The sequence below is a fragment of the Xenopus laevis genome, chromosome 4L (assembly GCF_017654675.1).
Source record: "Xenopus laevis strain J_2021 chromosome 4L, Xenopus_laevis_v10.1, whole genome shotgun sequence".
NCBI lineage: Eukaryota > Metazoa > Chordata > Amphibia > Anura > Pipidae > Xenopus > Xenopus laevis.
This window is the reverse complement of record NC_054377.1, coordinates 108,851,899-108,878,170: the sequence shown is the minus strand read 5'-3', so window position 1 is coordinate 108,878,170 and position 26,272 is coordinate 108,851,899. Positions and strand designations below refer to the sequence as shown.

Below are 26,272 nucleotides of genomic sequence, written 5' to 3'. Positions count from 1 at the left end.
ACTGGACGGAGCCGGTTCCGTGGTTCCGACTGCAACCACCCGGTCCGCTTCCACGGGCTGCACTGGGGCCTCCATCTGGGGATCTTTAACCACTGCCTCTGGCTGCTGTAGTTCCCACCGGGTAAGCCTCCGGTCAATCTCCCGAACCGCCTCAGTCAACTGGGTCCGAATATACACTGGCCCGGTGAAGTAGTCTCTCACACACACGGGGCAGTGTCCCGTCGCTTGCACCCGGGTCCACTCCGCCTCTTCCCCGCAACTACCACACATGGGGACTAACTGCATGGTACCGCTGCAGGAAGCTTTCTGGGCAAATATGCCTGTCCAGACATACCGCCGCCCGGTGTCGACAAACTCTTGTTCGGCCATATTGTACGATATCTCGCACTCTCTCACTTGACGGCTGCACGAGTCTCTGTACCGCACCCAGTGGTTTGTGCGCATCAAAGATGGCCGTCGCTCCTTTCCTGTTTGAATGGCGCGAACTGGATCTCACTCCTCTGCCCACTTCCTGCCTGGCAAGTACCGTTACTTGATCTATGCTCTTCCGGTCACATCAATTGTAGCCAGCCAAATAAGGGAACAGCGCAATACACAGTCTCAAAACATACATCCAGGTCTTCACAGGGGTTTCCCAAAGCACATACTCTTCCTCACCCTGCTCGCAGCGCCAAATTATGTAAGGGGGTTAAAGGGTTAACACCGAGTAATGCAAGGGTAGGAAGGGGTTAACACTGTCACCATGGAAACCCAACTTGATCCAAGGATTGAAGTCCACACTCTTGATGATAAAACAAACTTGAACTGTTTATTTGGACACACTTTCTTTCATCAGATGACTCTTCCACACATCAGGGCATACAGTTATACAATCCACGGCAATGATACACTTCTCCTTTACTGGCTAAGCCGACACTCCAAACACACAAAGGTTTTTCCCCCGAAACCTTCCGAAGGACATCCCTTTCCAGGGTTACTCACCACCTCCCTGCTTCAGCCGGGCTGACACCACGCCAGTGCACCACTGACCTTTCAGGGTAGGACTTTTCTTGTGACACCTTCCGGTCCTACCAGTCCGGCATACGACCTATGCCCCTCTGGCCTACTCCGGATAGGACTTTTCTTTTCCCCCTCCTTCAGGATGTCCTTTTTCCTATAACTTCCACTTGCACCCTCACTGGCTTAGCCTTGGCACATATGCCACTACCTCCTCGTTGGGGTCTTAACTACCCATGCTAAATAGTCCTGACTATCTGAAATACCTAGTATTTCACACTTGTGCCCTCTCTCTATCTAAATCCAAATGCATGTGAACAAACCTTTGGGTGTGTCTCCCCTTTAAATACATTCTTCAATTAAACACTACCCTAACACTCACTGTGCATGTGCTATTCTCACTACTGTACATGTGCTTTCCCTCTGTTACCCAGCATGGAACCTTTATCATCCATTTACATGACAACACTGCCATCTTGTGGTACATTTTACACATTACAGTCTTCCAACACATTTAACACTTTCAAACACTTAAACATTACTTTAACATTTTTACAGCACTCACATTCACTTTAAACATACAATACACATTTTCATGCACACAAACCAATCACCTACTTACATGTTGTCCTGGCAGTTTATTGTTGGGGTGACATTCTTTGGAATGCAGGGGGCTGTAAAATAAAGGAATGGGAATTGCATTGGTTTGGAACACTAATATTAATTAATATAGAAAAATTACCCAGTATTTCCAGTTCTAATTAAGACATTGTAAATATATATAAGCAATACCATAATCTCCAAATATATTTACAATGATTACTGCTTATAAAATGAGTATTCAAATAAATGGAAATAAATTGATTTATATATTTAAAATATATAATAATTTTCCATATCGGCTGATGGAATTATATTTCATTCGACTTCTTTCCAGTTATAGGATTCTGCTATGTAAATTAGCAATTATCTATGGTTCTTATATAAACCACTAAACTGATACTACAGGTATTGGGCCTGTTATGCAGAATGCTCGTGATCTGGGGTTTTCTGGATAAAGGATCTTTCTGTAATTTGGATCTTCATACAAAAAGTCTACTAGAAAATCATGTAAACATTAAATAAACCCAATAGCCTGGTTTTGCTTCCATTAAGCATTGATTATATCTTAGTTGGGATCAAGTACAAGGTACTGTTTTAATATTACAGAAAAACGTGGTTTATTTGATTATAATGGAGTCTATGGGAGATGGCCTTTCCGCAAGCATTCTGGATAATTGGTTTCCAGGTAACCATATGCTTTTGGTAATTTTTTCATACTCTCAGTTTTCTTGAAGAAACAAATCATCAGGCTGCTGTGTTCTAATATAAAACCAAAGGAGTGATGTGCTGGCCGGCCCCATACCAGTGGACCCGCCGGTCGGGCAGGTTCGGGCTGACCTCGCACCCCCCTTTCCAACCTTACAAATGCAGGCTTTCGACTTCTGGGTGGAACTTTAATAAATGCGTGCCTGCTCACCCAGCCCCATTGTGACATCATGGGTGGGGAGGCGGGGGTCTATAAAAGGAACCCGGAAGTCGGGCAGATACAGGTAAAGGGAGGGCAAGTGGCGGGCGGGTACAGGTTGGGAAAAACGCGAGCCGCGCATCACTACAAAGGACTATTGATATGTGGACTTATGTTTGTCAAGACAGAGATAGAGGTAGAAGTAGTATTCTTTCACTCCTGTTACTAGCCATCATAGCTGGTAAAACACCAGACTGGTAGAGAAAGAAATGTGGGTATCACCAAAATACAAAATGTACACCTTGCTTTTACATAATCCCTTAGATTTATATTTAGAATAAATGCAGTTTTAGCGTTTCCTCAAGAGTGTCCCTATGAATATCCTTTAGTTACCCATCTTTAATATAATGTACCTGTTGGGAATTGGTTGGGTGAGATGGCTTTACTGCTGCATGTAATGCCGAAGGTTTCCACAGCCATTGTGTATCTCTGCCCGCACTTTATACCACTAACTACACAGCTTGTGCCTGTTGTGTTGCACTGCAGAGTCGTCCCATCCTGTGTACTGACAGAAGCTGTATACATTATTGCTCCAGGAGTTGATGCCCAACTGAGTTCTGTTGTGTCCTTATTGCACTCATACCACATATTTAATTCAGTAGCTGCACAGGGTACTGCAAAATAGTAATACGTGGACTTTTAGAATAATAATTTAAGATCATTGCTGTTTTTATTACTGAAAGCATATATTATTTAAATTATATGCTGAGCATGGAGCATAAATATTACACCTATTCTCAACCATTGTAGCGCAATGAATGTCAAGTTCCATACAGTTCTTTCCTCCGACTTAGTGCTCCCCGTTCATAGTTTATACTATAGAGCTACAATCTTACTTCTGGCCTCGCAATCCATAGCAACATATCAGTTGCATTTACTTGAAAACGAGGTTGATAGACCTGGGCAAATTTTGTGCTCTTTATGATATTATCTTTTAAAGGAGAACTAAACCCTAAATATGACTGAAAAAATGCCATACTTTAAATAATAACCTTATTGCACCATCCTAAAATTTCAGCTTGTCAATAGCAGCAATGATCCAGGACTTCAAACTTGTCACAGGGGGTTACCATCTTGGAAAGTGTCTGCGAGACTTACATACTCAGTGGGTTGAGAAGCTAAACTTAGGGGTTGTCGCAAATTATCAAGCAGAAAATTAGGTTTGCCTGTAATATAAGCTGATGCTACAGGGCTGATTAAATTCCGATGCTATTTGCACTGGTTTCTGTGCTGCCATGTAGTAATCACCTGTATTAATTACAAATCAACCCTATATTACAACATTTGTATTCTATGCGTACTGTATATTTTGAGTTGGTCCCTAAACTCAGTAAGTGACAGCACAGAGCATGTGCAGTGAATCAGCAGAAAAGAAGATGGGGAGCTACTGGGGCATCTTTGTAGACACCGATCCTTTCTGCTAAAGGGCTGTGGTTGCCTTGGGCTGGTACAGAAGCCCAAAACATAATGTGCAACATGTCTAGCTACTTCTCCAGTTAGGCTTTAGTTCTCCTTTAAATGCTCAGATAGAAGTCCATGAAAGTCATACATGAGAGGCATGTTTCATTACATATGTTTTCATAGGCCGCATTCACTTATTAAGGTGCAGTGAGTAAAGTGCATTATCAAGAGTAATTGCCATTTTTCCCACAATACACTGTTTCCCCAGAACTTCACCAAATGGATGTGTGAATCAAATATTTGAAATATTGTATCAAATATTTCAAAGTCTGTCTGGTGTCATTGCCAGTTTTCGGTGTGTGAGTGACAACTGCACCCAATTCTTCAAGCACAAGTGTGCTGCACCAGGGAACACTGGAACTATTGCCTGGTCAGGAGGTGGGGGTACCTCCAGGTTTTCCCTGCATCAATAGGCACAGTAGTGCTGAATTTGGAAAGGAAGGCAAGAAGGACTGATCAACTTTCAAGAATAACTGAGCATTATTAGGTAATATGTTTTGTTTTACTTTAGATTTTTTTTACTTACTCTAATAACAGCTTAGGTGTATTCTCCATTATCAAATCGATAATTATCATTCTTCTAGGACACCTAACTCTCTAAGCTGTATAAGTTTGTGTTATAGTCCTTCAATGGACCAATGTTATATTTTGCTTGTTTTTGTAAAACCCAAAAAAACTTTTAAAACAAAAAGAAGGTCTGAGTGGCGCCAAGTGCAACTACAGGGATATGTGAGGAGTGCATTTTGACACAAATACCTTTAATGAAAGTGGATTTGGGGAATATAGCAAGTTGTCCACTGCGCTTAAATGAATCCTCATATCTCTATCACTTACCAGATTGAAATGGCAAGGGTGATCTGGCTTCACTGTTGCATGTGTCTCCCACAGCAAAAATGGTAGCATTGTACTCCAAACCACAGGATAGTGCTGGGAAATTACACGAAAGATTTGCTGTTTGGCACAAATGCTCTTCATTCTGAGGACCAATCACCGTTGCTGAGTAACTGACAGCACCGTTAGTTGCGCCCCAAGACAGAGTTGCTGAATCAGACTCGCAGTTGACCTGTGTCTGCACATTACTAGGGACACACGGTACTGTGCAGATAAAAATAAATAATGATTATTACCATCAATGATGAAATAATGTTTGACACAATAATGATTTGATTTTCTTTGAGTGCGCTGCAAACAGTAGTTACCCTACATGATTTACATTTAAAGTGGTGTCTAGTTATTTGGGAGAACATACTTTATAAAAGGGACTTGTTAATAAGGGAAGTGAGTAGTCTTATTTTATATGGTCTCTGCATTTGGCAGTAACACCTGAGCTTTTCCTCCATATTTCTTTTTTTTTTTTCCCTCATCACATGAACAGGTCTGTATACTAACCCCATGGATTCCCTAGAACAGGGATCCCCAACCTTTACAACCCGTGAGCAACATTCAGAAGTAAAAGGAGTTGGGGAGCAACAGTATCATGAAAAATGTTGATGGAGTGTCAAATAAGGGCTGTGATTGGCCATTTAGTAGCCCCTGTGTGGATTGTCAACCTACATTGAGGCTCTGTTTGGCAGTACACCTGTTTTTAATGCAATAAAACTTGCCTCCAAGCCAGGAATATAAAAAAAACACCTGCTTTGAGGTCACTGGGAGCGACATCCAAGGGGTTGGACAGCAACATGTTGCTCACGACCTACTGTTTGGGGATCACTGCCCTAGAATATCACTAACTAAAAGTTGTGTTGAAGACCTTAATACTACATTGTGTATGAACACTATGGTAAATCATTTCAGATAATAGTAGATATTTTTTCATTTTGGCATGCGGTCATTCCTCTTAGACTGAAACTGTACCCATTGCAATGTTGTTTTGTTACAGCACATGTTTTCTTTTATTCTAATCACAATGATTCTACTTGTATACAATAATTCCAATCAGCCCCATTCAGCCTGTCCATCTCACCTGAGTGTAGCTGTGCCGGAGCACTAGGTGTGCTATCACACTGCAGATTCTGCAGTGTGATACTGTTACTAACTATGGCAGCTTCTTCTTACTATACATTTCAATATACATTTAGAGGGCCATTACAGAGTATGATTCTGGCAGAAATTCCTAGGCTACACCTATAAATGGCCCACCTAGAGCTTTTATATGTATGGAATTCACACCAAATGGGAAGCTTAGTAATTAGACAAACAACAAAGCATTATAAATAGGTATTTTTTAATTATACACCAAATACAGTACCTTATCCGGAAACCCATTATCCAGTAAGATCCCAATTTACGGAAAGGTCGTCTCCTACAGACTCAATTTTATGTAAATAACCCAAATTTTTAAAAATTAATTAATTTTCTCTGTAATAATAAAACAGTACTGTGTACTTGATCCAAACTAAGATATAATTAATCCTTATATGAAACAAAACCGGCCTATTCGGGTTTATTTAATATTAAAATGTTTTTCTAGTAAACAAAGTATGAAGATCCAAATTACTTAATTATGTGAAAACCCTAGGTCTGAATAACAGGTCCCATACCTGTATTACACTTTTTTAATGTAAAAATTCTTGAATTGATGTGAAATTGGTACATTTATGCAAATACATGAGTTATTTGTTACACAAGGTGGTCTAAATTGATAGAAACAATATTTGATCTTTTCATGGATGAAATAAAGTTACAGAGATAGTCCTTACCAGTTGTAAAGGAGTATGGAGGACTTGCAGGGCTACTGCACTGAGCATTCAAAGCTGTTACTGTCACATTATATTCTTGTCCACACTGCAGACTGCTGATAATACAACCTGTGTCTGATGTCTCACAGGAAAACAGTTGTCCCAGAGATGCAGTAACATTGGAAACATAATTATTTGCGCCTAGTGTTGTGGCCCAAGATAAAGAGACTTCATTATTACAGTTGAGTTGTGGAGGGTCTTGCACAGGAACACAGGGAGCTGGAAAAGTAAGAGACCATGTTATAGATTTCCTCCCCGTATTGGCAAAACTGTGTCAGACAGACCTGATTACTTTATTAACTACTGTATATTAACTATATGTATCCCCATCACAGCATATTACAGAACCCAACAGCCAGTTAATTAAAATATGAAACAGAATGGATATCATTTTGATGAAAATATCTTCTCACTGATTGCTTTTAAATACACCATAATTCTATTGTGTAAATTTACCTTTATTCACATAATTCCGGCCTATATTCCAGATGATTTAGACAAGACAATGTTAAGACAAAACATAAACCCAATCCTTAACCATAAAGCTGAACATAGTCAGATGATGAAGTCATTTGAAGAGAGTTACTCAGAGTGATTTTCTGTTTGTTAGGTATACAGAGTGGCCAGACCCCATACAATAGAGTTATTGATGGCAATGTTGTATAAAGCAACCAACATGGCATACGTAAATGGTAAAAATAATCTTTCCTTGCTAGAAAACCCAATTGGTCAACATTGGGCTATTTTATGTACTATTAACTTTAACCATGTAAAAGACTTTCATAATCGTATGTGCTGTATCTGCTAGTATGACCTATCATACAACTTACTCTCCTTAGCATGTAAGAAAGTATTTTGCTTTATATATATATATATATATCCCTTTTATAAAATGTATAATTAAACCATAGAATTCTTAATGAATCAGATGAAAATTGAGCATAGGACTGGCCAGATATGGGATGACTTTGACGTAGTTGGCCAGCTTAAATATATTGCAATATATGGACAAACAATCCCTGTTTTGTTTAAAGGGTAAGGCATTTTTTAGTAGCAGTATGCACAAAATGTCTCTGTCTTAAATATATTGATAATGGGTTGAGTGCAGAGGAATCTTGTATTTGTCTATATATATATATATATATATATATATATATATATATATATATATATATATATAATGTTCAAAGTGGACCAGCACACCAAATCTTCAATCAAAAAAAGGTTTATTTCAACATCACTCAAGTGTCCAACGTTTCGGCCCACATTAGGGCCTTTATCAAGGATGTGGGCCGAAACGTTGGACACTTGAGTGATGTTGAAATAAACCTTTTTTTGATTGAAGATTTGGTGTGCTGGTCCACTTTGAACATTGTATACTCTGATTGACCAAGCACCCACTTTCGACCAACAAGGAAGGAGTGCAGGTACTTTGTGAATATCTATATATATTGTAAAATATATGGATATTATAAGTTACCGAGGAGTTTCATGACCATATACAGGTCATGGAACTTCGAGGTAACTTCTAATATCCTCATATTTTGCATCTGGGGTACTTTATTTATTATAATACACAAGTTTAAGTGAGTCATGTGACAGAAATTACATCAGAACTCACTGTTTATAACTGATGACATCAGAACTCACAGTTTATAAGGTTTTAATTTACAAGATATTCATGGCTTTTGTGTATTATATATATATATATAGTTCATAGAATGGACGGCACTCCGCTTCTGAACATCTGGTATAGTTTCAGGAAGAACCAGAAACACAGGGTTATTTATAATAACGAAAAATGTGTATTTGATAAGGCATTCATAGCCATACCAAAACTATATATATTCATGAAGATTTGTGACTACATGGTTCTGAGAGTAAATACAACAACAGCAGTGCTGAAATTGATAACAAATAAACCTGCAAACTTACCAGTTACAATTAGAAAAGGAATGCTGGGCCCACTCAGGGACTTTTCATTGGCTGCTTCTACAGTCACCTGATAGGAGTGGCCACACTCTAGGCCAACAATGACACAGGAAGTGCTTGTTGAGTTGCAAAAATATGTTTGTCCATTTGTTCCTTCTGCCTTAGTGGTGTAATTATTAGCACCAAGGCTACTGTTCCATGATATGGTTGCAACATTATTTGCACAATCCAAGTTTGTAACAACATTCTGAGGGACACAAGGAGCTGCAAAAAGTCCAAAGTATATTTTAGATTTAAGTCTAGAAAAATATTAGGCTCTGACACAATAGTGATTTCATTAAGGTGCCATATAAAATGCTAAAAATCATTGTGGAAAACTTCTTGTTTGGAAAGCAATCCCAATACCTACAAAGGTTTAGCTACATTTTTAGGGCAAGTTTGCTTCCTATCGTTTGCAAGCGGAAGTGACCTACAGCCGGTACTGTGAAGCTTCAGACTTGACTTGAGAATAACCATGAACATATTTTTGGGTGGGAAGACAATTTAAGGTCTTAAGGTGGCCATACACGGGCCGATAAAAGCTGCCGACAGACCAAGTCGGCAGCTTATTGGCCCGTGTATGGGGGCCCCCGACGGGCTTCCCCGATCGAGATCTGGCCGAAAGTCGGCCAGATCTCGATCGGATGGGGTTAAAAATCCCGTCGGATCGCGGCCGCATCTGTTCGTTGATGCGGTCCCGCGATCCGACCGCCCGTTTGGCGAACGCTAGGATCCGATCGTTGGGCCCTAGGGCCCACGATCGGATCAGCCCGATATTGCCCACCTCAAGGTGGGCATATCGGAGGGAGATCCGCTCGTTTGGCGACATCGCCAAACGAGCGGATCTATCCGTGTATGGCCACCTTTAGGCTACTCATAGAATTTCTTACAAAATGTCTCATGAATAGAGGTAGGGCAGGCAATTAATTTAAATTTCCATTCTGAGCTTCTAGATGTCACTGCATACTAGTTATGTGTGGGCTGACCCGAAGCCAGTGGTTCAGGCTGACTTCCGCAAAAAGTTTGCGGGCAGCAAGCAGGCTAAACTTTAGGCTGTATCCACCCAGCTCACAACCTTCTAGTGCCCTATTTCAGCCTGGACACACTTCCTTTTATATACTCGCACCAGCATGACCGCCCCCTTCTGTGACATCACATTAGGGCGGTGGCAGGTATATAAAAAGGATCATGCATCAGGTTAGGGTCAGGTGCAGTTCGAGTTTTTCTCGACCCGCACATCACTACTGCCCACCTCTCATTCACCCTCCCTTCTGACTGTCTAATTTTGTAGTAAGTGCATGGGCATGTTCAATAAGTTCCCTATTCTGTCACATAAACAAGATTTTGTGATGATACAATCAGCTGCCTGCTGTGATTGTATAATTCCAACACTGAAGGAAACACGATTTGAAAAACAGAATAGAATTATTTGGTATAATTTCTTAAGGTGACAGGTCTCCTTTAATATACTGTGAACAAGTGATCAAAGGAAAAGGTGAAAAGGCAAAAACTTTTGCCTTTAATTTCACCCAAGAAGGAGATGTAAGCAGGCCCGGACTGGCAATCTGTGGGTTCTGGCAAATGCCAGAGGGGCTGCTATAAGGTGTGATAGAAAATCAGTATTTAGTGGACTGGTGGGGCTGTTTTGGGCCTCTGTGTGGGCTGAGTGGGCCTCTGTGTACCTGAAATGCCAGGGCCTAATTTAATTCTCAGTCTGGACCTGGATGTAAACTATAGAGAAGGGGAGTGGGCATCGGGAGGAGGGGGGCCCCTGGTGTTTGGAAGTGGGGTCCTTGTTGTTGCAGCCATGCTGGGCCCCCAATACCCCATTTTGATGCTGGATGTAAAGATTAATAAACAATTCATTCACAATCTACAAACATACTTATATAAATAGAGGTTGCCCAAACAAATCAAATAAAATATGAGGCCTATGGACAACTTATTACACCACGACCCTAGCTCAAGAAACTAAAACTGGACCAGCTATAGATTAATGAAAAAAACTAATCTCTTGGTTTATGATTACTAATGACTTATAATAGAAGTGTATGGGGAAATTTGGGGGTGAATAAAAAAGTTCTTGTTTTGTGCTGATAATACCAATAAATAAAAGTTTATAAAAACATGTATTTCTATATTCCTTCTGAAGTTTCCATTAAAAATGTAGTAAGAACAACACATACAATTTGAGGAGTATAGCAGAATTGTCTGTAAAATGGTTAGCCTTACCTGTTTGAAACCGATGAGTATCACTCACATTGCTGCACTGCTGACCAAAAGCTGTCACTAACATACTATACTGGTGGCCACAAAGGAGATCAGTCATTGAACACGATGTATTTAAAGTGTGGCAAATATGCTTCTCTAAACCACCACCTGCTACCTCTGTTGTGTAATTCAAAGCTCCAGGCACACTATTCCAGGTAAGAACCACAAAATCAGGGGCAACAGTATCAGTTAGTAGTTTAGGAGAACATGGTACTGGAAACAGAAAAAAAGATATATTAATACTACTACTAATAATAAACTACTCTTTTTTTAGAAAGAAACAGAGCAGAGAGGTTTCCCTTTGATGAATAATATGTTGCTAATGCTCACCCTGGAAAATATTTACTAAACTGAAGAAGCTCTAGAATGCACCACACAGATATAAGCAAAAGTTTCAACTTATGCCTTTTTTATTTGATACAGTAGATATACATAAAAAGATGATAAATGTCACCTAGATGAATAGATACAATGTAGATGCATAGATAGATGGATAGGTAGATCGGGCTGTATAGGGTGTACCTGGATCTGTATATATTTTGCTTGAAATACTCTGACAGTTGTCGCTCACAGCTGTGACTGTGACTTCATAAATTGTTCCACACTCAATGGCTTCAGTAACACAGACTTCTGATGTTGACTGGCAGGCACGGTGTTGTCCATCAGCACTCTGCATCAGAACTAAATACATTTCTATACCGAAAGCTTGGTTTTTAGACCAGGTCATCTGCATGCTGTTGTTATAGCAGATACTATTGGCTTGTATCTCTGTAGGTTTACAAGGGGCTGAAAGCAGATCACAAATTGTATTTTTTACACCATTACTGAAGTTGTACATACAATATGGATCATTTTGCCAAAGATAATCAATAATATTAATATCAGAGACTAACATAGAGACTTGAAAAGAGACTGCACTGGAGCCATCAATCATTATTTACTCTTCCTTTAGAAGAAGACATCCTACAATGCCTATCCCTGCCAATATGTATGAATTTGATTAAATGTCTATTTCACTATATGTTGCAGTGATATACTGGCAGCCTCCAATGATCCAAAACAGTGGCATACTGTATATGAAGGAAACAAGCTTGCACAACAAAGATCATTAAAGTTAATTGTCTAATCTCAGTATCAGAGTCTGTTCCTCCATTTTTCATTAATTACACAATATTTTAATTGCATTTGTCTTCCAAGCTATTTTTCTCCAAGCTATTACAGAAAAATAGAGATCCTCCACTCAAAAAAATGTTTGTTTTGCATAATGAAAGAAATTTAATGCGAAGAAACTTTCCAATAAATTGCTTAAAATTACTTTTTGTAAATGTAGTTGCAATTTTAAAATAGTATTTGAAGTGAATTTGTGGGAATTTTTAAAAAAATTCGAAATTTGAAGTATTTTTTTGGATGCATCGAATAGGATACTATGACTTTGAATTTACTTCGACTTCCATTCGAAGGAAAATCGTTTCAATATTCGACCATTCGATAATCGAAGTACTGTCTCTTTAAAAAAACTTCGACTTCAATAGTTCGCCAAATTAAACCTGCCGAAGTGCTATGTTAGCCTATAGGGACCTTCTAATGCATTTTTCTACGTTTTTTTGTAGTCGAAGTAAAATCGTTCAATCGATCGCTGAAATCGTTCGATTCGAACGATTTAATAGTTTGATCGAACTATTTTACTTCGACCCCAAATGGTCAAATTCGGTAAAAAAAACTTCGACTTCGATATTCGAACTCGAAGTATAGCCATGGTCGAATTTCAAATTATATTTCACTTCTAAAATTCGACCTTTGATAAATCTGCCCCTAAAAGTATTCTGTTCCTCCAGGTCTGTCATTTGTTACCAACATTGTTCCAGGTGTCAGAGTTCAGAGTGCAAAGGAGTGTTGGACATAGACAGCTTTTAATGGCAATTACATTTACAAATAACTTGAAAATTGAGAATTTTGAGAATTTTTAATGACTATATTTAGATTTTTTTTATTTTTTTATACTGCCATATTTGGTAAAATACAGGCATGCCTTTTTAATCCCATATATACTGTTAAAAAAAAGCCTTATTGTGTTTGAGTACAGTTATTGAACCACATTGTAGATAGTAGCAGAGCAGAGGTATTTGAAGCAGTGTTGGCAATGTCTTCTGCCTGATTCCAAGTACTTGGAGCAAATTGGAGGCTTACTGATGCTTTGCAGTAACAGTTTGCCATGACCTTACTTCCACACACCGCTTCCAACCCTCTGCATCTTTTTATCAAAATCACCAATGTCTATATTCTCTAAGAGTAATTATGCTAGTTCCAGGCTGGCATACTATTAATATGGAACCATCCCTACATTAAATAATAAGTTGACAGATCCAAATTGCCAGATTCACAATTCTGAACTTATCTAATTGTTTGTGTTTTGTATTTTTTTTTTTAAAAAACTGACATGACTCTTAATCCCATTGCATATATTTTCCATATAATCAATATGGTGCACAGAACAATGTATTATTTTCTGATAATCCATTAAATAATGTCCTTTTTTTTTTTTTGCATTTTTTTTACAGTTGGTTCAACCTACTGGTCATTCAGTCATATCTTTGTTAAACCATGTAGTTAAGTAAACATTTCATAGCATAAAAGTAATTATAAACTAAAAAAAGAATGTACCACATTGCTCTGTACTGTGGGGAGAAGCAAGGCAGCGATGCAGGAAACATACCTGTATAAGACGGAGCAGTCCATTTAGACACAGATGTACACTGACCATTATCTGCCTTCACAGATACAGAAAAATTCTGTCCACAACTGAGATCATGAAATTCACAATAACTTCCCTGGGTGGTGCAGCTGTTAAAACCAATGCCCTTTTCTTCTATGGTTGCAGTGTATGTTGTATTGACAGAGTCATCTGACCATTTAACCAGGACCGTGTTCTGAATGCAGTCAAGTTCAGAAGAAACACTGTTTGGAATACAGGGGACTAAGGGGCACAAATAAATGTTTGTCATCAGTATTTCTGAATTCCATCAATACTGCTCAACAATGTATTCTCATGTTGTATTCATTTACCCTCTAAATATACACTACCCCTGACAGTATTTTAGTGTACAGTAGTTGATGTTTCCACCTGTACTCCATAAGCTTTTATAAACCATTTCACTGTCTATAAAGGTTTACATTCTTCCAAATCATGTATGTAGTAGAGGTTAAAGCTTCTTAGACAAGATACCAGTAACTTCATTGTTTCCATTATAGGTCAATGACAATATGGTTACAATTCATTATTTGGTTTTAGAGAGAAATAACAGATTATTTCTTGACACAAGTGTCTCATTGTATTGCTCCAAGCTATAAAAACTATTGCTTTCACAATCAGTGTATTTTACTAAATGCACTTTACTAGAATACAAAGTGCCAGAAAAAACAGTAGTTCTGTTTTATATTTCAACATTTGGCTTGGGACCCAAAAGGCTAATTAAACACTAGCTCAGAAAATTACAGCATTTATAAAGTATTGCCTGAGGAAGGGTTGTGTGTGTAGTGTGAGTTATTCCTGCCCAGAGCTTATTCATGGGGTTAGAATATACTGTATGTCTTATGTTAAAAAATCATTGAAGAACTTCTGATGTCATTCATTGCTCAACAACAATTGTGCTACAGTTCAACCTTTTCTGACCCTACCTCTAACTATTGCAAGAGCTTATCTAAGAAAACGGAGCTGGATTTAGGCTAGACGGCCAAGAATAGGTTACAATTCTTTTTCAGGTGTCTAGAATAATGCACCCACCACAATCAGAACAAATATGGGTGAAATAGCAAGTTCCAATTTGTACACAAGATGTGTATGTAGTAGAAGAGAAAGCATGCAGGCAGGACACACAAGTATACACATGCACCCTTTCATTCTGTGCGACACAGGTTTTTAAACAATAAGACCTTATATAGGCATTACATGGACAGGCAACCATGATTATAAAGGTTGGAATTAGGTATAAGGATATTGTTGTTCCAGCACATGCTGTGCCTTGACCTTGTGCCTCTACATTATGAACTTAAAGGTGAAGCAATCTGCAAATTTGCTCATGGTGACACTATAGATTAGCTCAAGTATTTGAATGAACCTTGTGTATGGAATTCAGCATACATTTTAGCACTGCATCTAGTGACCTTAAATAATCCCAACTTTCAGTACTTGCTTTATCTTCAATTATCTTTGGCACAAACAGAATGGTTAACTGGGAGGCAACCATTTCTTCCTAAAAGTTATTTATGCAGGATTGGTATAAGAAGCAAACATTTTACCTGAGTAGATCTCCACTTCTTGGCTGTGAGCACTATCACAATGGAAGTTGCTAGCTTTCACAGACACCTTGAACATATGGCCACAAGGTAAATCCGTCAGGGTGCAGAGCAGATCAGAGGATTGACAGGAATATTCTGAGTTGTCAATGGCACTGATAGCACGAGCAGTATATAGAATGGCCCCTTCACTGTACGTCCACTGAACTGAAGTGGAACTGCTATTACAGTCAGTTTCAGTTGTAATAATTTCTGGTCTACATGGGGCTGAAATGGAAAGTATAAAATGTAAATTGAAGTTACAGTTTGTATTTACTTTTTATGGGTTCCTTCCAAAAAATGAATCTCTATTTATATTATCTACACTGAATGTTTCATACACATTAGGTCCCAGGGCTTTAGAGTTTTTATTGTAATATACACTTGAATCTACAGAAGCCACTGTTTGGTTACAAAATCTTCCTTATCCCCTCCCAGATGTGTCCCCAAGTTTTGGAAGATTTAGACCACATCTGATATACACTCTTTACATGTCTGGGCTACAAATTAATTCTATTTTGCTGATTTAATGGAGTTGCTTTAAGACAAGGTCTGTTGGGTACAGTATTTATCTGTTCTAAAGTCACAGTTAAAAGGGTGGTTCACCTTTATGTTAACTTAAAGTATGTTATAGAATGGCAAAGCTGTCACCAGGGCAGCCATCAGGGGGGGACAGGGGGGAGAGTTGTAGGGGGCCCCGAGGGTAAGGGGGGCCCTGGCCATGCCACACTTACTTAATTATCCGGGGCCCCCATCTTTCCGAGAGCTGCTGACTTCAGGAAGGCATAGACGTTTAAGTGGCCCTGGCCACCAATTTTCTTATAATGTGGGGGGGACCTGGCCACCAATTTTTTTTTCTCATGTGGGGTCCTAGCCACCAATAATTTTTAATGGGGGGGCCCTGGCCACAAATGTTTTTTTATGGGGGGCCCTGACCACCATTATCTTTTTATTTTTTATTAACATGTGGGAACCCTAGCCTCCAATATTTTTTTTGTTTTTTTACTGTGTGGTGGGGGGCGGACCTGTGGGGTGGGGAGGGCGGACCTGTAGGTGGGGCTTGCGGTGGGCGCAGCCCAGGGGGCAAGTGTTGTCGTATGGGGCCCTGTGATTTCTGATGGCGGTCCTGGCTGTCACCCTTGGGGGCTAACCTACCATAATATTACTGGTTGCTGCAGTCAATTAGGCCCTAGAAGCCAGGAAGAGAAGATCTGAATAGCAGTGAGTGTTGACTCTCACCCAGTTTTTTTAAATGGGTGGTTCACCTTTAAGTTAAGTTTTAGTATGTTATAGAATGGCCAAGTCTGAGCAATTTTGCTATTGCCTTTAAATTTTTTTTTATAGTTTTTGAATTATTTTATCTTTTTCTTCTGACCCTTTCCAGCTTTCATTTAGGGGTCACTGACCCCATTTAAAAAAAATAAATGATCTGTAAGGCTACACATGTATTGTTATTGCTACTTTTAATTTCAATTATATTTATCCAGGACAGCTCCTATTTATATCCCAGTCTCTTGTTGCTAGGGTAATTTGGACCCTTAAAATGCAAACTGGAAAGCTGCTGAATAAAAAGCAAAATAACTCAAAAACCACAATAATAAAAAATGGAAACCAATTGCAAATTTTGAGGGTAGTTTTCAGTCACAACTCATGTTTTCAGGTTACAAAAAAAGCCCTAAAATTTTCAGGGTTTTATAAAAAAAAAACTTTACATTTTCAGGTTTTCATAAAAAAAAAACCGAATATTTTAAGATTTATCATACCCTGAAGCTGGAAATATATTGAATCTGAAAATAGCCCAGCTAAAACCTGTCAAGGTCATGCAGGAGTTAATGGCAGAGGTCCCTTGAATCATTGGAGATGTTAAAGGAAAACTATACCCTTAAAATGAATACTTGAGCAACAGTTTATATCAAAAAAAGTGGCATATTAAAGAATCTTATTAAACTATAATATATATATTTAGGTAAATATTGTCCTTTTATATATTTTCCCATGACCCAACATTTTGTGATGGTCTGTGTGCTGCCTCAGAGATCACCTGACCAGAAATACTACAACTCTAAGAGGCAGATTTATCAAGGGTCGAAGGGAATTCGAGGGAATTTTCGAAGTAAAAAAATTTGAAATTCGAAGTAATTTTTTGGATACTTCGACTATCGAATAGGCTACTACGACTTCAACTTCGAATTCGCTTTGAAGTAAAATAGTTTGAATATTCGACCATTCGATAATCTAAGTACTGTCTCTTTAAAAAAAACTTTGATTTCATTACTTCGCCAAATTAAACCTGCCGAAGTGCTATGTTAGCCTATTGGGACCTTCTAGAGCATTTTTCGAAGTTTTTTTGAAGTCGAAGAAAAATCACTCAATCGATGGATGAAATATTTCGAATCGTTCGATCCAAAGGATTTCATCGATCGATATAATGATTTTACGACCGCAAATGGCCAAATTCGATGTATAAAAACATCGACTTCGATATTCAAAGTCAAAGTATTCCAATTCAATGGTCGAATTTCGAAGCTTTTTCTACTTCGAAATTCGACCCTTGATAAATCTGCCCCTTACTGTAACAGGAATAAGTATGGAAGCAAAAGACAGAACTCTGTCTGTTAATTGGCTCATGTGACCACATGTATAGTTTGTTTGGTATGTTTGTGCGCACCGTGAATCATACAATCCCAGGGGGCTGTCCTTATTTTTTAAAATGGCAATTTTCTATTTAGGATTACCCAATGGCACATACTACTAAAAAAAGTATATTATTATGAAAATGGTTTATTTAAATGAAGCAGGGTTTTACATATGAGCTGTTTTATGTAATATCTTTTTATAGAGATCTACATTGAGGGGTATAGTTTTCCTTTTAAAGCTTTTATGATGTTTGGGTTTTTTTCGTTGTGTTTCGCTAGAAAACTCGATTAATTTGAGCAATTAAAATTTTTATTTTCATCGAAAAACTAGATTAATTCAATATTTTGGGTTTTTCGCCCTGAATTCACTGATTCAAGTTTTTTCCATTCCAGTTTTTTCTTAAATTAGAAAACATTCAACTTGTGAGTTCATCCTCACAAACCTCTAAAACCCAACTTTCGATAAATAACCCCCTTAAAGTTAAATTAAAGGCAAATATATCTTTCCCTCAGTGAGTTCCTGTTATATATTCTTCCTTTGCAGAAACCAATGAATTTTAGGAAGCCAGTGTAGGGGAGAATACTGACCTGTCACAATTTCATCAGTGGCACTGCTCCAGCTAGAACAGTCATTACCATAGGCAGTGACAGTGACTGACAGACTGTCTCCACATCGTACCCCTGTGATTTGGCAGCTGGTGCTTACAGAAGAGCAGTTGTAGGTAAGCCCACTGCTTCCCAGAGCACGTGCTGTGTAGGTGTTAGCTCCATTTGACTTGCCCCATGACACGTCTAGGACACTGCTATTGCAGTTGGGAACCGCAGCCACATTACCAGGGTCACAAGGAGCTGGAAGATAAAAAAGGGAAATAAATTTGACTCTTGCTGTACAAAATTGTCTGTTTATCGATGATCGATAGGGAAAGCATTTGTATATTTACAGAAGTATCCTGCACACTGGGATGTAAGCCCTTATTTATTTTCCATATGTCCAAACACAACCAATGCTAATTCGGTGCATTTTACTTGATTATCTCTCAAAATACAAAGTTCAAGATGTATGTAGCTAAATGCATACAAATCCCTTGTGGAAGTGCATTATATACAAGATAAAAAACCGACAATGCTCATCAAGGATGTCAATAATATCACTACTGCACTCGCCTGTTCTTGCTTTGATCCCATGGCTCCTGGTGCTATTTACTTTTGCACTGGTTGCCATCACACTTATTTCATACTCTGTCCCACACATAAGGTCCATAAAGAAGCAGTTTGGTACAACATTTCTGCACTCAAGCATTAGGTGATCTGGAGTTAAGGCATAGGCAGTGTACTGAATGGCATCGTTGGCTGGACTCCATTTCAACTCAATGGTGTTTACCTGGCAGTCACCCGTCACTGTGATATTTTCTGGAGCACAAGGGGCTGCAAAACAGGAGGATAGTTACCATGCACCAACATATTATTAAAATGGAACAAGAGATATATCAAAACACCGATTGTTTTCAAAGCCAGTGTAGGGAAATGAGCTCATTAAATTGGGCTTATGTAAGAAAAAGTACATAAACACATCTTCAGTGTTTACTCAGCAAGTCCAGTTGTTTTAGAATTACTTATATTAGATATACCATGACCTGGATGAATAAAAATCTTCATAGTCACTATCTGAACTTCCAAAAATAGATATAGATGTATTTTGTTTTTTTTTGCTTCCTTTGACATTTTTAATAATAAGTGGTCACTTCCAGCAACATCACTAATAAAATACATACATGTGACCTTTATATACCCGCCATATTTAAATTGACATAAATGTTTATATGTTAGCAACATTTCGCAAGTAAGAAAGAAACACTAGAGAGAATTCGCTCTGACGAATTATTGATGAATTATTGACAATTATTGCTGGCGAAAGTATGCCATTGAGCATTTGCCGAGACAAAGTTGATAAATATGCGTGTTTGTCTCAAGGTACCGTCTGGCATAGTTGCGCGAAGTCTGGCAAAGTTTCCCAAATTGAAAATTTGCACCTAAGTAAATATGTACTTACGTTTCAATGATTCACATAAGAATGTTCTTGGGATATTAAGGGGATGCTGGAGAGGCACTTGGGGAAGTTTGTGTAAGATTTTGGTGAACTCAGAACAAGTGTCATGGATGTAAATGTGAGTTATTGGCCCTTTCTCTAATGCACAATATCATCCTTGAGAATGGGGCAAAGAGTTTCCTGCTTCTACTGCTCACTTGTCCCTTTATTGCAAACAATCTGTTTGTATAATATTTTTTTATGAATATTCCACATTTTCCTTGTTGGAAAAAATGCCTTGGCAGCAGGCCTTGCTGCCAACACACACACCTTTTTTTCAAGCCCCTGTAAAACACTATAAATCAGTACAGACCCCTTATATCATCTGAAAATCCCAACCAGTGGCACCATCATTTAATCATTTAATTTATCAACAGCAGTGAACACTGATATCAGAGATAAAAAGGCCATTAGGGTTTGTTGTTATTCAGGGCCAGAGCTAGGGGTAGGCAAAAGAGGCCCATGCCTAGTGAGCATCAGCTGTATAATACAATACCTGTTTCCATTGTGCTTTCCTTGCTGCTGTTGCTGTAGCAGGTCCCAGTCTGTGCCACGACACTCACCACATATTTTTGTTCACAGTGGAGATCCTGAATTTCACAGCTGGTGGTGGAAGTATTACAAAAGGCAACATGGCCCCTTGCTGATGTGGCTGTGGCCACATATATTGAAGCTGCAGTACTGGGCACCCAGGATATTAGAGCAGATTGCATGTAACTGGAATACTGTATGGTGATGCCTTGGGGGGAATCCAGGTCTGATAAAAGGCAAAGACATGGAACTGAGCTACATGGAAAATGATAATTATTCTGTATTTACAAAGCACCAAAAAATTCTGCAGTGCAGTTTCTCATTCACATACGTTCTTCCTCTGGTGGAACTTAAAATCAAAGCTCCCTATTATAAAGACTCTAAAACACGTGCCTGTGCCCAGGACCGCCATCAGAAATCACAGGGCCCCATACAACAAAATTTCCTGGGCCCCCTGGGCTGCGCCCACCGCAAGCCCCACCTACAGGTCCGCCCCCCACCACACAGTAAAAAAAACAAAAAAAATATGTTAATAAAAAATAAAAAGATATTGGTGGTCAGGGCCCCCCATAAAAAACCATTTGTGGCCAGGGCCCCCCATTAAAAAATATTGGTGGCTAGGACCCCACATGAGAAAAAAATTGGTGGCCAAAATTGGCGGCAAGGGCCCCCACCCCCGCATTATAAGAAAATTGGTGGCCAGAGCCCCTTAAACGTCCATACCTTCCCAAAGCCAGCAGCTCTCAGAAAGATGGGGGGCCGGCTAATCAAGTAAGTGTGGCGTGGTAGGGCCCCCCTTACCCTCGGGCCCCCTACAACTCTCCCCCCTGTCCCCCCCTGATGGCTGCCCTGCCTGTGCCAATATAGAAACCTAGGTCCCAGCACTATGAGAATAATGTCTACCATTATTGTGACTCAGTCTCTTAGTATTTCTCCCCAGCGTATAGTCCTCCAGAATATATTAGCTCTTTATAAATTAACTGAAGTGTCATATTAATTCCAGCATATTAAGCTTCCTTGCCAACTACCATCTCTGACTCAATATATAACACCCCCATAGTTTTTTCAGATTAAGGGATGAGTTACGATTGCCCCACATTTCCCTTGTTAGCCCCAATTTTAACTTTATATCTGACAGTACCAGAGCCATCATATCAACACATAGGGGTGAATATTCTTAAAGGACAACTGTCACTGAATTAAGTTTAATTATTTTTTTCTTATAGTTACTGAAATTAATTTTTTTGTGCTTCCTCAACTCAACAATTTTTCTGCTACAAAAATTCACCCTCGCAGTTTTTCATTAGTGCATAGGAAACTGAAGGAATCAACTGTTCCATATGATACCTGTCAGTGACTCCCAGCACAATGTGTTGGCTGCAGCTGGGAGAAAAATAAAAAGCACAGAAATATTGTTCATCTCACAATTCAGATAAATGAGAAATGGGGCACACAGGTGTGGTTTATATAACGTCAAATGTATTAAACCCCCCAACGCCCTGGAGAACCTGATATATAAGAAACCCTATGAAAAAAATAAAGACTTGGTTGGCTAGCTTATTTATCAAAAAAAGTAAAAATAATTCTCCCATAGTTCAAAGCACCGCTATGCATTTGTCTTTAGAAGCATTTATTAAAGGGAAACTAGAGAAAACTGTATTGTCATCTTTTGATAAATATCTTAAATCCTATGCAAGTAACCTTTTCCCAAAAGGATCTTAGCTTGTTTCATAAACTCTACTCTCAAGTTCTTAGTATGTCTTGTAGTGTCAGTATTGAAGTACCTTGAGGAGATTTAGGACGTGAACTATGTATTATGTAGCATTAATAATTTCTTTAATTCTGACTTTTAAGGCTTATTTTCACTAAACAGCAGACTCCAGTACATACTGTTTTGGGCATGTGTCTGCAAAAAGGACACAGGAGAATGAGAGAGAGTTTAGAGATCAGCATGCTTTTTGCATGACACCTCTTTCACAGTAATAGGTGCACCAGAAGAATTTGTGCTTGACGCTTGCACCTGATTTAGTAAGTAAGCCCCTGAGTCTGTTCCTAAGGGGATTTTCAAAAATATTTTCAGTTAATAGAAAAGGGGGTTATTTGTAAAATGTTATTCTCCAACAGTAAACAGTAAACACGGTGACCATTATAGGTGCACTGTAACAGGACAGGACACCAGGAGACTAAATAACTTATGCAGTGTCACATGGAGTTGCCAATGAAATTTTGACCAAGGTCTCCATTTCCAGTTCTACATCTTTACATTTCATTGTTAATTAATTGACCCATTCCCATTCACTTTTAAATTCTAACCTTATTGGTTGAATTGTTGCTTCAACCACTTACAATAAAGTCCCCAAATTACTTACTTCCATACTTGTATGGCACTTCAGTTTTCCCTCCAACGACATAAAACCAATTGAATGAGGCAACATTAAGTATATATTTTGTACAGGGCAGCAGATTATTCAATGTGATAGTTAAAGTTGTTGTTTTCATGATGTAAATAAGATTGTTGGGAGGGCCGTCCGCATAAAGGAAAATTCCATACATTAATGCATTTTCAACTCGTGCCCATGTTAGCGTGACAGAGGAGCTTGAAACTGTTGTCACCGAGATACTTCCAGGTGCTTGTGTTACTTAAGAGAAAAAAAAATATAATCATGACACATTTTTTAATCAGTGCTATAAATTCTAATATGCAGATATTTTTCAAAATCCTTTTATAATCAAATCCTTTTATAATCAAAATTCTGATAGGATATGGTTGCTATCAGAATTCTGTTTCATGTTCACGATTTACAGTAGCTATTAAATTCATCCACAACAGTGAAAGAGAGCTGAAAAGGGCATTAGGGGTTGCTGTTGCACAGGTAAGCAAAAAAAGCATGTGCCTAGGGTGCATTGGTGGTGCCACTAGACAATTACTTTTTCTGTCTGCCTACCTCTACTTCTGGTCCTTTCAACCAATGGATTAGCTGATTGCTTGCCATAGCGTTAATATACATGAAGCAAGCTTTGCATCCAAGGATTAAATCCCCATAGAAGGTTCAAACATTTTTATGCATGAGTCACAATAGTTTCTAGCTTTACTTCCTTCTTTTAGCTCTAATAATTTCTACCATCATTTACTCTTTAGCATTTCATATGCAAATGATACTGACACAAATCACAGCATTAGATTATTGACATAAAATCCCCTTGGTTGTGTGGCTTCTTATTTATTATTTGAAGCCCTCTGTATCCTCCTCTATAAACTGACTGCACCACCTGGAGGGATCCAATGCTATAATTATTGAAGAAGAGACAACATAACATTAAGGGCAGATTTGATCTTCCTCAAGATGAGGAGCATTTGTTCCATGAGGTGAGGTTAAAAAGTATCTGTAGTATTTCCTTGGGGACAAGCAAAAAATCTACCCAAGGGGAAAGTAACCTACGTACACATGGAATAAATTTATTTTGAATCTTTTTAACAGCAAAATCCTCTTATTTAGCATTAAAGTGCTTTCAAAGTCCTGGCCCTGACTTTGACCTTGATACTCTTATCGATATATGATTATATTGTGTTTGAGGTATGTGCTTACATCTAAGATGTCATTTACAAATGGCAGGGAAGGGTGCATGATGCAAAACCAGCTGCAAGCTGTCGTGATTTTTGCACTTTGTATCTTACTCCACTGCAAGCAGCCATAGGTATAGGTCTTTCCACTGCATTCTGGAGTTCAAGAACCTGCACCTTCCTGCTGAATACAGTGCTGGCTGCACTCAGGAGTTGAGGGAGGAACATAGAAGGCCCTTTACCCAGTGGACACACGATGCTAAGAAGACCTGTCTTTACCAGGACTGCCTTGCCTTGGCCCTGACAACATTGTGCTCTATGTAAACTGGTGCCAGTTGCAGTGGGGAACATTGCCCTTGATGCAATAACTGGTTTAATGAGCAATAAGAACACAATTTAGCATTTGTTAGTGCTGTAGCACTTGTGTCTGGGACTTGTGTAAATGAACCCTCTATTATAGTTTCTCCTAAACCCCAGTTTCCAGGATCTGCTCACAAGGGAGGGAATGGTGCTTATTAAAGAACCCTACTTTAGTCAACAGTTTATGGATTTCAAGAAGAATTCCGGTGCAGCTGGGCTTGGGGCTACGGAACAAGAAGCATAAGAAAATTTCATAAAAATCAAGCATGCCTTTCTTTTTCTAATGGAAGGATGTCTATAACAAGAACTTCCAAGTGCACACTGAATAGAAAAAGAAAAGCAACAGCCTTTCAATAAATTTCCATTGAATGCAAAATCAAAATACTGATAAAGAATGAGTTGTATCATTTTATAACACGTTTACAACATTTTATAACTTGTGTTATATTAACATACATGTATAAACACTGACACGCCTGCTGGCAGCACTGAAGCCTGCAGAATTCACAGCATACAGTGTGAGGTTGTAAACTGATGAAGGCTGGAGTCCATCCACAGTGCCATTTAATGTTCCTGTGAAAGTCTTATTTCTGATATCTAATCCAATCGACACCATTAGGAAGTAATAGTCCACCCCCACCTGAGGGCTCCAGGTTAGGCTGATTTCAGAGCTGGAGATCCCATTTGTACTGATAATCACCGGTGTTGCTGGCACTGCACCAGAAATATAATAAAACTGTCATTAATTACAGAAAACAATTGGTTAATCTCTTCAAGCTGCAATTAAGAACTCCAAATATAAGTTTAAATTACGATAACATTTCCTTTCACCTTTAACACAGAATTAACAATAATTCTGCCAACAAATTTAATATATAGTTATGGGACCAGTCATCCAGAATGCTCGGAACCTGGGGTTTTCCAGATATGAGGTCTTTCCGCAATTTGGAGCTTTATGCCTTATGTCTGCTAAAATGATTTAAAAATTAAGGGTCATGGCACACAGGCAGATTCAGCGCGATTAGTCGCCCGGTGACAAATCTCCTCTTCTTTGGGGCGACTAATCTCCCTGAACTGCCTCCCCTGCCTTCCCCTATGTTAGCCGACGGGAAGGCAGGGGAAGCAGTTCAGGGAGATAAGTCGCCCCGAAGAAGAGGAGATTTGTCGCCGGGCGACTAATCTCCGTGAATCTGCCTGTGTGCCCTGACCCTAAATAAACCAAATAGGATTGTTTTTCTACCCAATAAGGATTAATTATATCTTAGTTGGGATCAAGTACAAGGTACTGTTTTGTTATTACAGAGAAAAAGTTAATATGTTCTAAAATTTTGAATTATTTGATTAAAACTGAGTCTAGGGACAACTTTCCCTTAATTCAAGGGTTTCTGAATAACGAGTTTCTGGATAACCGATCCTATGGCTTTCTGTAAGAAGAAGAAAAAAAACAATATTTACACTCCAACTGATAAATAATAGGTCTAATTTACAAAAACATTTTCTTTCACCTTAAACACAGAATTTGCAATAATTCTGCCAACAAATTTAATATACAGGTATGGGATCTGTCATCCAGAATGCTCGGGAACTGGTGTTTTTCCGGATATGAGGTCTTTCTGTAATTTGTAATAAGTTTGAAAAATGATTTAAACATTAAATAAACCAAATAGTATTGTTTATCTGCCCAATAAGGATTAATTATATCTTACCAATATCTGTAGTCTGGAACAAAGGACCAAATCGCAGGATAACTGCAAATGTGCT

The 26,272-nt window shown here is 38.7% G+C and overlaps 1 protein-coding gene across 1 annotated transcript; it reads right to left on the bottom strand.

Annotated features, from left to right (window-relative positions):
• Positions 1-4,850: 4,850 nt before the first annotated feature.
• Positions 4,851-25,127, bottom strand: LOC121403157 (fibronectin type III domain-containing protein 7-like). The gene is made up of 10 exons (XM_041591056.1): positions 24,968-25,127; positions 22,959-23,228; positions 19,137-19,397; positions 18,561-18,821; positions 15,301-15,564; positions 13,718-13,978; positions 11,527-11,790; positions 10,966-11,217; positions 8,698-8,958; positions 4,851-5,119 (listed from the first exon to the last, which is right to left on the bottom strand). Exons 1-10 carry the CDS (start codon positions 25,125-25,127, stop codon positions 4,851-4,853), a joined length of 2,523 nt encoding a protein of 840 aa, XP_041446990.1.
• Positions 25,128-26,272: the final 1,145 nt, after the last annotated feature.